We start from the raw sequence: 14012 nt of genomic DNA, 5'->3' as shown, positions 1-14012 counted from the left end.
TACGGTACTCACAATATGGAATACTGGAGTTGCTAACATGCATCTTGTAGCATGAAAAAATGTTCAGAATTAAGTGAAAAAAATTAAAGATATGAAGCTTGGAAGCAATTATTTGCAACATCAGGTGGCAGCTCTAAAGATTGGACCGATTATATAAACAGATATCTATGGAAACTTATGGTTATAAAAGTTAAAGCATTCATCCTGAAGAAAGAGTCTGAATTAACAAAGAAATGGGTGATGAGTTAAAAAACTAACTCTGAGCAATATTTTAAAATTGACCATATGTCAAAGTCGAGGGAGGAATATGGGACAGTTACACATCATCAGACAAGTGGCACTGAACAAATTGTTGGGAGTTGTGGGCTGACATGTCTGCCATCATGATGGGCTTCATTCCAAGAAATGACAATATGGAGGTCTGAATGTAGAGGTAGCTTAGCAGCTAGTGCAATGCATTTACAGCTCGAGGTGTTCTGGAGATAAATTTCAGTGTCGTCAGTAAGCAGTTTGTATGTTTTCACCATGACTACAAAGATTCTCTGGTTTTCTCCCTAGTCCAAAGACAAAGCGATTGGTAAGTTAATTGGTCATTGTCCTGATTGTTGTTCCTCTCCACGCCTCGTGGAGCACTGGGCAATTTCTTTAGCATTTGTCTATTTTTATAAAAATGAGGTGGAGTTGTTCGCTCGACATTCAACCCAGCATGGTTGGAAAACATGTAAGGAGCTGGCCAGACTAGAACCCAAGAAATCCGGTGTGAATGCCACAACACCACTGGCCGGCCAGCAGGTCCTGTTATTAGATTAGGCTAGAGTTAAATAGATACGTTGCTGTGCGGTGTGGCTCGTTGGGCTGTAAGGGCCTGTTCCGTGCTGTATCTCAAAATAAAAATAAGCATGACAGGCATAAATACAACTTATGCAGTCTTTCTCCCTAGAGCAAGGTAATAAAAAACTAGAGGGCTTTAGTATGAGAAGGTTTAAAAAAAACACAAACCAGTGGGGCAAAACTGAGTATAGTGTGTCCATGGAATGAGCTGCTAGAGGCGAAGGCATCATTTTAACACGCTTGGACAGGTACATCGATAGGAAGGGTTTAGGAGGAATATGTGTTCAACACAGAAGATAGGACTAGCTGAGGCATGCAGCTTAATTGATAAGACAAGTTCTTTTACTGTGTTGTAAAATTCTAGGAAGCTTTCTAAACTTGTTGGAGATATGCATGGAGAAATTTCACATCTGGACAAATATGAGGTATGACACTTTGGGAGGTCAAATACTCGAGGAAAGTATACAATAAATAGCAGGACCCTTCAACACCATGGTCGTGAAAAACGATGTCTCGTTTTTGCTGCGAACTGTACCAGCAGTTATGGTTGAAATGACAATAAAAAGTAACTTGACTTGATACAGAGAAATCTTGGGGTACAAGTCCACAGCTCCTCAAATGATGCAACACAAGTAAACAGGGTGGTAAAGGCGGCATACAACATACTTTCTTTTATCAGTCACAGCAATGAATATAAAAGCCGCAAATTCACATTTGGAGTGTGTGTGCAGTCCTGGCTGCGTTATCATAAGAGTTAGTAGCAGAATTAGGCCATTTGGTCTATTGAGTCCATTCCACCATTCTATCATGGCTGATTATCCTTCTCAAACTTATTCTCCTGCCTTTTTCCTGTGACCTTTGATACCCTTACTAATCAATAAACTATCAACCTAATCTTTAAATATAAATTAATAAATTATATGAAAGATGAAGCAGCTTTGGAGAGAATGCAGAGGAGGTTCAGCAGGATGATGTCTGAATTAGAGATAATGAAAGGATGGGCAAACTTGGACTGCTCTTTTTCCAATGGGGCATATTCAGAGAATTATGAGAGGTACAAATAGGGCAAATTGGTCTTCTTCCCCAACATCCAAGAATGGAAATGTTAAACATTGACAGCATAGTTTTAAGAGCAGAAAGGGGAATATTAAAGGGGGTGGGGTGTGCGTCTGTGTACAGTACATGTATGAAATGCAATGCTAGTGGGTTGGGGGGTGTGGGTGTTCTTTAAGAACATTTGGATAGGCACATGAAAATGCAGGGAATGCAATGATATGGACCATATGTAGACAGACAAGTTAGATTAATCTGTCTACATGGTCAGAACAGCATCAGGGGCCTATTCCTGTGCTGTACTGTTCAGTGTTCTTAAGGTCCTGAATTATCTTGAAGGTTAGATCATATAGTGTACAAGGTAAAATAGCCAACTGGATACAAATTTGGTTTAGTGATCGGAGTTGGAGGGTGGTAGGGCAGCGTTTTAAGATTAGAGCCCTATAACCAGTGGTGTGCAACAGGGATCAGTGTTGGGCCCACTGTTGTTTATCATCTATGTTAACAATTTGATTGATAGTGCATATAGCACGGTTAACAAGTTTGCAGATGACACCAAAATTGGAGGCATTGTGGACAGTCAAGGTGACTTTCCAAGATTACATTAGGATCTATAAATCAGCTGAGAACGTTGACCAAAGAATAGCATATTGAATTTAGTGTGAAGTCAGTTTGACAAGGGCCGAACGTATGGCAGGGCTCTGGAGATGTTGTAGAACAAATAAACCTTGCACTATAAGGATGACATTGTTAGATAGGGTGGTAAGAAGGCATATGGTAAGCTTGAATTGATGGATTGTTAGAGCAATTTTTGGGTTTAGCACATTAACATTCAGCAAATGACTTCTCAGCCACCGATTTTCAAATCTGAATGCAAACTGTAGATTTAAATTAAATGAACAATAGTTCCCAAAAGCTGTCTATCACAAACCAGAAAATGCTGATTAAAATTCGTTAGATGTCTGTGGCGTAGGTGTGAATCAGGAAGTGTGAAGTTTGTGTGTAGTCTCAAAGAAAGCATTGCAAATATGGAATTGTCTTTTGACGTTTAGTACACAAAATAGTGAGCCCCACATTAGGCCAACGAGACCTTTCCATCAAAAGTGTGTCTCCATATGTCGCCTGCTGTATCTTGTTTTGTCGAATAAAGGGGCTGTTTCATATCTACCAGTACTCTTTCTCCAGTGACTTCTTTCATGCAACATGGGTTAAGGTAAGAGCTGGAACATCATGCTACAGCTGAACAAGATATTAAGGCATTTGGGATATTGTGTGCAATTCCAGTTGCCAAGCTGTAAGAAGAATACCATTAAGCTGGAAAGGGTGCAAGGACGTTACCAGAACCAGAGGATTTGAGTTACTAGGAAAAAAAATATAGGCTGTTGTATTTTCTCCCTGTAGGAGGCTAAGGCATGACCTTATAGTGGGTTAAAAATCATGAGAGTAAAAGATAAGGTTGCTGTTTTCTTCCTTGGGTAGGAGTCTAAAACTGGAGCACAAGGTAGCTCTACAAAGCAGACCTGAGGAGCAACTTTTTCCACATGGGTACATGGAACACAGTCAGACGTGCTAGAAGCACGTATAATTACAAAATGCAAGATAATTGGATGGATACATTGATAGTATATGTTGAAAGAAATATGGCTAAATACAAAAACCACTAGCTCAGGTAGGCAACTTGATCAATGTGGATGAATTGGACTGAAGGGCCATTTCTGTTTAGTATGATTAACTCAAACTTCCTTAGACAGCAAAGGCTTTGGAACAAAACCATCAGGAAATAGTCCTTCAAGCCTTCCTGACTGGTAACATATGACTGATTCCTTCACCACTGCTGGGTCAAAATGCTGGAACTCTCTTCCCATACCTCAAAGACCACAGTGTTCAAGGCAGCAGCTCACCCCCATCTGGCTCAGCCTGCGAAACCCATATTCCTTGAATTAAGAGTGTAAAAGTACCTACCTCTGTAGCTAGACGCAAGATGAACATCGGCAATCCCTCAAGGGCTGGAATATAATTTTCTAAAAGCAGAGGTAATCCAGTCAGGTTTCCCTCCTGTGAATAACCACAGTAAATCCATTTTGAGAATGCTTAATCTCAAATTTGCTGGAAAATGTGAGCAAACAAATGTTGGAGGAACTCAGTAAGTCAGGTAGTATCTTTGGAGGGTAATAAATAGTCGATGTTCAAGCCAAGACCCTTCATCAGAACAGAGGAAGGGGGCTGAACCCAGAATCAGTAAGTGGGGGAGGGGAAAGAGATTAGTAATAGGTGAAACCAGGTGATGGGGATGATAGGTGGGTGTAGGAAGGTAAGGATGAAAGACAAAGGTGGGATGGAATGGGTGGAGAAAGTAAAGGAATGAAGGAGGAATCTGACAAGAAAGGACAGTGGACCATGGAAGAAAGGGAAGGAGGGGAACCAGAGGGAGGTGAGGGCAGTTAAGGGGAAGAGAAAAGGCAACAGGAGAGCCAGAATGGGGAAACGAAGAAAAAAATTACTCAAAGTTGGCCCTCAACGGTCAGGCTCTTGAACCAAAGGGGATAACTTCACTTGCAACAACATTGAAATATTTTCACAACCTATGGACTCACTTTCAAAGACTCTTCATCTCATGTTCTTGTTATTTATTGCTTATTTATTATCTTTCTTTTTGTACTTACACAGTTCATTTCTTTTACATACTGATTGAACGCCAAAACTGGTGTAGTCTTTCATTGATTTCATTATGGATTTATTGAGTATGACTGCAAGAAAATGAATCTTAGGGTTGTACATGGAAACATATGTACTTTGATAATAAATTTACTTTGTGCTTTGAAATCAATCTTTATGCAATCAGGATGAAGACTACCCTGATCTTCAACATGAGATTGGCCTCATCACAGCAGTAGATACCATGGATAGACGTATCATAATGGGAATGTGAAATTGAATTGAAATAGGCCGCCGCCAGGAGATCCTACCTTTTATGGTTGACAGGGCAAAGGTCCTTAAAGAATTGCTCCCCCAATCTGCATCTTCCCACAAGTTGAGAGTGTAAAATTAGATACTTTGCTATTTTCTTTTTATTGACTTTCAGCAAGGAATCAACAAACTACTTCAGCTGGCCAATATGGTTAACATTAAGTCATCTTAAGTTATATACTAACCTCATCAATACCAAGGGAAAAATAATCTTGCAGCATTTCAGATTTTGTCTTCAAGAAGTCCACAATATATTCTGCTAATCCTTCTTTAGGACCATCTTCCTCTGTCCATCCACTTTCTGGACTATCCAGTGCCATCATGGCCAGTTCATACAGTGGAGCTGGGGTCTGAACACAAAGGAAAAGAACAAATTTAGTGTCTTCGGCTGGTGACTAAACCCATGGGAAAAAACCTCCACCAGACATACCTACCGATAACCTCAAAACTCCAAAGTTGCCGAAGTCATAGATCAAGATTTGGTGAAATAATTCCTGACTGAAAAATAACACATTCTGTTCAGAAAATGGTGTATAAACAAGATATTTCACAAAAACAAAGTTGCTCAGCCCCACCACCGTAATATTTATACTCTGCACTTCATACTTCTCTATTATTGATAAATGGTCATATCAATAACATGAATAAGCAGCTCTGCTGTCTTTCATGGTTGCTCCATATTTGAACAGTAATCTGTTTTATTATACACCTTAGTCAGTGAATTTTCAACTTGTTATCTTGCCTCCACAGCATCTCATATTGTTATTGGTGCTGTCTCCAATGTGGGTAATTGTTTCTTCAGCTAGAGATACAGCAGAGATCCTATGGATGATTGTTTTCTCAGAAACCACTGGATAACTGCCAATAGTGAACACTAAGTCACTAAAGCCCTACAAGTGAAGGCATATTCATTTCTAGCAGGAGCAAAGTTTTGTTATAAAATACAGGACTAGAATTAAAGACAAGAGCAAACTATTGGACTAAGTGTGATAACCAAGAGTTCTGAAGAAGAATTTGCAAGCTTTCTTACCCCATCCTTGCTTCAAATTGTTCTGTTATCTGCTTTTTTAAAATCCCATTGTGACATGGAACAAACTGGGTGAACCACTATTGTTTATAATTATTGTTTGTATCCTCATGTACATATCAACAACTGTCAATTCTACAAAATAATGCAACTTTACATATTGCAATGTTAGTGTAAACTTATATATTTGTTGAGGTTTTATAGCAACCCAAAAGGTCATTTGGCCCATAAGATCCAAATCAGTTCCTAAGGGTCCACTCCCATCTGTCTTATTCCCAACCCTTATTTGCCTGTACACTTGTAACTTATTCAGTTTCACAAATAACCAGTAAATTCTGATTTTCCCCCGTTAACTTATACCAAAGGTTAACATACAGTAGTCAGTTACTGTGCCAGAACTATTTTGAAATGTGGGAGGAAACCCATAATCACAACGAGTATGTGCAAATGCCACACGGACATTTGAGATCAGGATTTAAGCTGGGTCCATGGATCTAAAGCAGCAGTACTATATGCTGCACCACCTTCTTGCAATTGATCAATTTCTTCTGACAAGATATTTCTAGCAGTGAAGTTTTCATATTATTCCAATTTTTTTTTAAAAAAAGTTCCCTATCATCACTGGCATGGAAGCTATTTATGGCCACACCTACATTAAACAGTACTCTCTCGGTTGTGCGCATGTTGAAAATACCTGAGTTTAGTAGTGTTGATCAGGTAAAGTTTAGTTTGGTACTGCACCAATGCCCACTGCGGATTCACACAACCTATAAATACATGATTCTGTAACATATCTTGGAGGCCTTAAAAATAAAAGACTCAGAGTTAGTGTCTGCAGCATAATGATAATATCTTCTTACATTGTCAAGGTGCATACCACATGATTGTATCTGATAAGTATCAGTTTCACAACACAAGTACAAATAAATCATTCTAAATTCTTAGCAGCTGAATCATGACCAAAGCCCTGAATTTCTTGGCATCAATCTTGACTGTTCCTTCTGATTCCCGAAATCAGTAAAATTTATAAAATTATGATAGACAGCTGGCATTTCGCCCCACCCCCAACACTCCCCTCACCACTAGTCAAAATGTCTAGTACTACTGGGCATGAATTTAAGGCAAGAGGGTGAAGTTCAAAGATGATGTGCAGGGCAAGTTATGCTTCTCCGCCCACAAGCTAAGTGGCAGGTGTATGTAATGCAATGCCTGGTGTTGGAGACAATTAGAGGCATTTAAGTAGGCCAAGGGGCCTGTCCCTACCCTAAACTGATTTACATTCTAATATTTAGGAAATAAAATGCAACAACAGAAGTAGAAAAACCTCACTGGCAGATAATGAGAATCTGAAGAAATTGCTGGAAAGTGTAGATCCCTGTGACACTTAATGCTTCAGGTCAGTAAATCTCTCTTGCAATGAATGTCCATTGTCTGTTTTGTATTTCCATTGGAAAAATGAAAGGGCAAGGTGTGGAGCACATGCTCACACACTAACCATCTGCAGTCAATCTCTACTTTCACAGAATATTATACCCAGGCATGAACGAGTTATCTCAACAACTTGATGATGATGTTTTATGTCCTGACCTTATGCCCCATTCCACTCCCCTGTCAACCCATACTCATAAGACTAAGTGTAAAGCTGCCTTCTGTCATTTAGCACATATTTTTAAAGGCCCACCAATCAACAAAAAATTACAATTCTCTTCCCATTCTTCCTTATGGAATACTGAACTTATGGCCTCAGGCTCCTTCTCACAGTCAATTTAATGCTATAAATTTGTTGACGACACAACTATTTTTGACAGAATTTCAGATGGTGACGAGATGGTGTACAGGAGCTAGATAGATCAGCAGTGTTGCAACCTTACACTCAACATTAGTAAACTAAGGAACTGACTGTGGACTTCAGGAAGGGGAAGTAGAAGGAACACATACCAGTCCTCATCAACGAATCAGAAATGGAAAGGGTGAGCAGTTTCAAGCTCCTGGGTGTCAACTTCTCTGAAGATCTATCCTGGGCCCAGCATATTGATGCAATTACAAAGAAGGCACGATAGCAGTTATATTACATTATAGGAGTTTGAGGAAATTTGCTATGTCACTAAAGATTCTTGTAAATTTCCACAGATATACTGTGGACAGCACTCTTAACTGGTTACATCACCAACTGGTATGGAGGGGCCACTGCACAGGATTGGGAAAAGCTGCAAAAAGTTGTAAACTCAGCAAGTTCCATCATGGGCATTAAACTCCCCAGCATCGAGGACACCTTCAAAGGGTGATGCCTCAAAAAGGCGGCATCAATAATCACCCAGGACATGGCCTCTTCTCATTGTTATCACTGAGAAGGTACAGGCGCCCAAAGACATACACTCAATGTTTCAGAAACAACTTATTTCCCTCTGCCATATTTCTGAATGGACAATGAACCCCTGAACACTTCCTCACTTTTTTCAGACCAAGACCCTGATGAAGGGTCGAATACACATGATATTAGCACTCTTGTGTTTCTCCTTAAGAAAAAGCCTCATCTAATAGCTGTACCTGTATGGTTTTGACTGTTGATCTCCTCCCGCAGAGAGAGTATACTGGTTAGATTAATAATTCGCCTCTTTGGAAGATGAGCAGCTGTCATATTATGACTGGAGTTCATTTCCTTTTCTTCATTTGGCGATTCGGCCCTTGATCGCTTTCTGGCAAATAAAATTACACTCTATTCAGATATCAAACTACATTACTGTCAATATAATAGGCTAACAATCCATTCATGACTATTTCCACCTCCATCCAACTTTCACAACTGGGTGACTTCTCATTTCTTCTTTTGACAACGTTGGTCAGGCTGTATGTTCCTGGAGTTTTCATGGCTTATCATGCTGAAGTACTATGCTAATACCAACTTCCCTCATTCAATCTATTGCACTGTCCATAGAGATAGAAGATGCCACAAATATCCAGAAGTGCTATGGCTATGATGAAGGGGGTGGGGGGAAGAAGGGAAATAAGGAAAATTAAGCTGTGGTTTCCACTGACCTATATAAGGGGTTTAGACTCTGCTCAAAAGCCAACTGGTATAGGTTTCACCATTAAAGGTTGATTTAAGATCAAACTGAAAAGCATGCTTTTATCTTTTGTAACCAAGTAATTTTTATTGAAGTACAGGTCATCTCCCAACTTTCTGAAGGGCATTTCCAGCTGAGAATATGAGAATCTTATCCTCCATCCAAAACATTTCAACAACTGATGGAATGACATCTCACTGAGGAAGGTCAGTCAATATCAAAACATCTATGGTAACAAAGATGGCTCTGGCCAAGCCTGTTGGTGTTGGCACTATCCACAAGGAGCCATGCATACCTTATCCCAAAGTTCATATTTCGCAGGGGTTGCCTTTGCACATCTTTTAAATAGGATACGTGTTGCACACCAGCTGGACTTAACAGAGCAAGGTCTCAGTAACAGACAAACAGGATCTGCTACATTAGCACAGATGTTCTTGGCCAGTGTGTTCCTCTTCACATGCCCACATTCCCAATCCCCAATCTCTTGTCCTTCAGTGTATATGTCAACACTTAACCACCCCATCTTCCTCCTCTCCTTACACTCCTCATGCTGGGTTCCATTTCCCCCACTTTCTTGCGTGCACAGAACTATGGGGCATGGGACAGAAAGGGTAACAATGAAGTAAATCTCAGTCTAAAACAACCTCCTGGACCTATGTGCAGGTCTCTAACTTCAAGATATTAACATCTGAAGTTTTTTTAGGTATCTGATTTGATGGAAAGTATTTACCTGGATTGGCCACTGGAGGAGTCTTCAACACAAGGATGTACATGTTTCTCCACAGTCTTAACCACGCTCTCAACATCTTTCACAGACGGTACTTCAAAATCACTTGCATCCAACATCTCAGAGTCCTGATAACTAGGTACTTCTGTAGCAGGAGGAACGGCAGGCAGCACAGCATGCAACTTGTTGACCGATTGAAGGAAAGCATCCATCTTCTGTTCCCTGGCGTCTGTTCGCACCATCTGGCGAGGGCATGGCTTTTCACTGGTACCTGGAACCATGGATGATGCTGCCAAAGGTTTGACAATGTCACTGGAAGTTATGGCTGGCCCTGGTAGCAAAGTCTAAAGGATTTAAAATACACTATATAGTTATCCATATATAGTTTTAGTTACACTCAATTAAAACAAGTTTAAATGGGACTGCTTTCATACAAATCACCATGTTAGAATTAACATGCAAATGAGAGACAGTGCAGAGGCTGGAAAGGAAAAAAAAGAAAATGCCAGAAGCAGTACGCCATAACAGCATTTTGTGGAGACAAAGCATTAATGTTTTGAGTAAATGACCTTGCATCAGAACTGGGACAAGCTGGAATAAAACAAATTTTAAAAGGCATGAGAGATCAAGCAACAAAAAGGTGATGGCTCAGGTGGCAACAGGTGTCAAGGCATAAATAGGAGATGACGAACGTCTGAAATTGTGAGGAAAACTCAAATGCTGCAAAATGAAGCCACTAGGGGTCAATCTGATGATTAACTGATCATCTATAAAGGTATAATGTACCAAGTTGTGAGGTATGCTGCTCACCAAGTTTACTATAGGCTTCACTGGACAGTATGGGAAGTCAAAGATAGTAGGAGTGGGATGAAGAATTAATGCAAGGTCAAGGATGGAACAGAGATCACCCACTGCTGGAGACACCACATGGTGAGCAGTGAACTAAAACAACAGATGTTACTGCCAGTAATATATTACTACTCCACCTGGAAAGAAAGTTCACATACATGGGATAAAAAGTGCAGCTACTGCATTGGTTGTACTGGAAAGTGCAATAAAAGACCTCAGCTGATTTATTTTAAAGTGAAATAGCTTTTGTACCCAGTGCTACATTGATCTTGGTATAACACCAGGACGGTTTATGATTATTGGAGATGACTCATCTGAACACATTAGCACATATGGGCTCTGTGACGTTTACTCAGCTCTATGCCGAACTGAGGCTGAGGCTGTGGCCTGCTCCTGCTGCTCCTAGTTTCATGTCTATAGACTCAGAATCCGAATCCTTTATTATCGCCAAGTATGAGGACACATACAGGGAATTTGATGCTGGTTTCCCTGAGCTCTCTCTGTACAGAATTAAAAGCAAACAAAAACAATAGTGCAAATAATCATAAACTATATACAATGAGGTCCACCTCATTGAATGTACAGGTGGACTTGATTTATAATAGACTAAAATTCATTTTTGTTCATTTTTCTCATTTTGTTCTGGTGCTCTTTGCTTACGTTTATTGTTCACACAATTTGTTTTTATTTTCCCTCACTGCACATTGGGTGTTAGACTGTCTTTTTTTAAAAAATGGGTTCTTTTGGGAATTCTTTGTTTTGTAACTGCCTGTAAGGAGACACATCTCAAGGATATATAGTGTAGACATATTTTAATAATAAATGTACTTTGAACAAAGGCTCCGTCAGCACAATTGACTAGGGAGCTTTTGGTCTTTTAATGCTAAGTAATGACCATAGAGGATGAAGATGCTCCTCTTCCTGCTAGAAGAACATGCCTCTATTGGCTAGCAAATTGATTTGGTCCACTGTTTGAACAGCTTGCAAAGCACTGGAAGACTGCAATCTACTGACTTATGACAACATTGGATGTATTATTAGAGATACTCTCAAGGTTTACTGGGAGAAGTTACAGGTAGCCTAGGATAGACTACATACACAAACTGTGGGAACAAAGGCAAATCACAGGTGGCTTAGAAAGGATAGTGAAGAGAGTCATTTTCCATAGCATGATACAGAGAGACAGAACCACAGAAGGGTATAGTGAGAGAGCAAGTGAAAGAAAATTAATGAATAAATTTCTTTAACTAGAAGCCTTCATATAACACACATAGTGTATTCTGCTGAGCTAAAGATGCATTTTGGTAGTAATATTACATATAGCTTACAAATTCAAAGACAATTGATATCTTAAACTGCAACAAACTTGACAGAGTAACATATTAGATTGTCAAGGTTATTAATTTTCAAAGAAATAAATTTGACTTGCCATATTGAACAATTTTTGTTTACATAAAAAAATTAATGAAAGCCATTCATTATACTTTAGCATTCAATTTCTATTTTAGTTTTTAAAACAAAAATCCTGAAATTGATAGTTAATTGCTGAATGTGAAAGGGACAAGATTTTTCAGAGGCTTTGACAATCTGAGGGATGATCAATTTCCAACAGAAGTCAGAATAAAACAAAGAATACAAAAACTGCTGCAAAGGTAATTTACTGCAACATCTGACAATGAACATTCAACAATTTATGATAAAAGCTGCACTACAAATTAATACCAACTATTTAAAATAAGTAAATAAATAAAAACTAAAAAACACTACATCACTTTTTTATCATTTAGAGATACAGCACATTAACACACAGGCCTTTCCACGCTGTATGGGGTTACACCCATATGGCCAATTAACCTAACTGTGGGAGGAAACTGGTGGAGCAACTGGAGGAAACCCATGCAGTCACAGGGAGAAAGTACAAACTCCTTACAGACAGCAGTGGAATCGAACCTGGGTTTCCTTGTGCTGTAATAATGTTACACTATTGCACTACCATTTCTTTGATGATGGTTACAATATCGTCATTTCAGGACATTACTGGAATCAGTTTAGAGAATTAAGTCAATCACATTAAACAAAAATGGATGGTGAATCAGACAGTCAAAATTTTACTCTACAAGATCCTTGCTATAGATTAATCCAAAGGAAAAAGATGCTAATCAGAGTGCCAGGACCTGGAATATATTGCCTGAAAAAGTGTGAAAACAGTGTTCTGGATTAAAAAAAGAGTACCTGGAAGGTCATCCAGAGTAGACTAGGCATAGAGGGCTAAAGATGAAGCACTGGAAGATGGAACTAATATGGGTTAGTTTCCACTGATCAGTATGGATATGCAGGGCCAAATGGCCGATTTTCCTTTTGTATTGTCTATTAATTATTTGTATTGTCTATTATAAAGATGCACAAAACCTAGATTAAAATAGCATCAGCTGCAGTGCTTTTAACATATACCAATGAAGAGTATATGGAATCACACTACATGGAAACAAGCCCCTCAACCCAACCCATTCACATCAATTCAGCTACTCCCATTTTCCTAGGTTTGGCACATATTCTACAACATATTTCAGGGTCCTGTCATTTCCAGTGCAAGTCCAGCCCTGATTTAACTTACGAAATGCAACACTTCACAGTTAGCAGTGTAAATTCTATCTGCCATTTCTTGGCCCACTTTCCCCAGTTCTGGATCCTGTTGTAACCTGACAAAATCTTCTTCACCATTTTCTGCATCAGCAATTTTGGTGACTGCTGTAAGCTTACCGACCACGCCAACTACATTCTCAGCCACATCGTAAATCATTAATCCCAGCAGCGCAACTCCTGTCACAGGCCTCCACTCTGAAAAAACCTCTGTTACCATCCTCTGACTCTTACCACACTTGTATTCAATTGGCTGGCTCACCTTAGATCTTGTGATCTAACCTTGATCAGCCTATTCTGCTTCTGTCAATCCTCAAAAAACATCAAATTCATAAGACATGATCTATCACACCAAGACATGCAGACTAGGGATGGTACTCTGGGATTGAATTATAGACTCCCAAGAGGCTACAGGAATAGCAGCAGCAGCTATGTAGAGAGATTGCAGCTAGTAGTAAACATAATAGGGTAGTATGAGTGGGAAATTTCAACTTCCCCAACATTGACTGGGCCAAACATAGGGTAAAGGCTTGGATGGACTAGAATTGGTGAACGTATTGAGGAACGTAACACTAGCTCTCCAAGGAAATGAGGTATGTCAAGTGCCTGAAGTGTTTGTCAGTGAGCACTTTGGGTCCAGTGACCATAATGCTACTAGCTTTAAAATAATTAGAGGATGTAATCAGTTTACAGGTTAAGATTCTGAACTGGGCAGAAAAAAAAAATTGTTGATTTAGGTGAGATTGTTTGCAGAGAAAGCAGTATCTGCTAATTGGAAGGCCTTTAAAAGTGTGATGTCAGAGCTTAGCATGTTCTTGTTAGGGTCCAGGGCAAAGCTGGCAAGTTTCAAGAA

The 14012-nt window shown here is 39.5% G+C and overlaps 1 protein-coding gene across 1 annotated transcript in view; it reads right to left on the bottom strand.

The window, feature by feature from the left end:
• mlh1 (mutL homolog 1, colon cancer, nonpolyposis type 2 (E. coli)) overlaps positions 1-14012 on the bottom strand; it is a 102906-nt gene that overhangs the window by 15565 nt on the left and 73329 nt on the right. Inside the window, exons 12-17 of the mRNA XM_073052169.1 lie at positions 9674-10014; positions 8426-8574; positions 6573-6681; positions 5286-5349; positions 5037-5201; positions 3847-3939 (exon numbers count right to left, since the gene is read on the bottom strand). Coding sequence (XP_072908270.1) covers positions 3847-3939; positions 5037-5201; positions 5286-5349; positions 6573-6681; positions 8426-8574; positions 9674-10014 — 921 coding nt within the window. The remainder of the gene's footprint in view (positions 1-3846; positions 3940-5036; positions 5202-5285; positions 5350-6572; positions 6682-8425; positions 8575-9673; positions 10015-14012) is intronic.

This window comes from Hemitrygon akajei, chromosome 1, assembly GCF_048418815.1.
Source record: "Hemitrygon akajei chromosome 1, sHemAka1.3, whole genome shotgun sequence".
Lineage (NCBI taxonomy): Eukaryota > Metazoa > Chordata > Chondrichthyes > Myliobatiformes > Dasyatidae > Hemitrygon > Hemitrygon akajei.
This window is presented reverse-complemented; position numbering and strand designations above follow the sequence as displayed.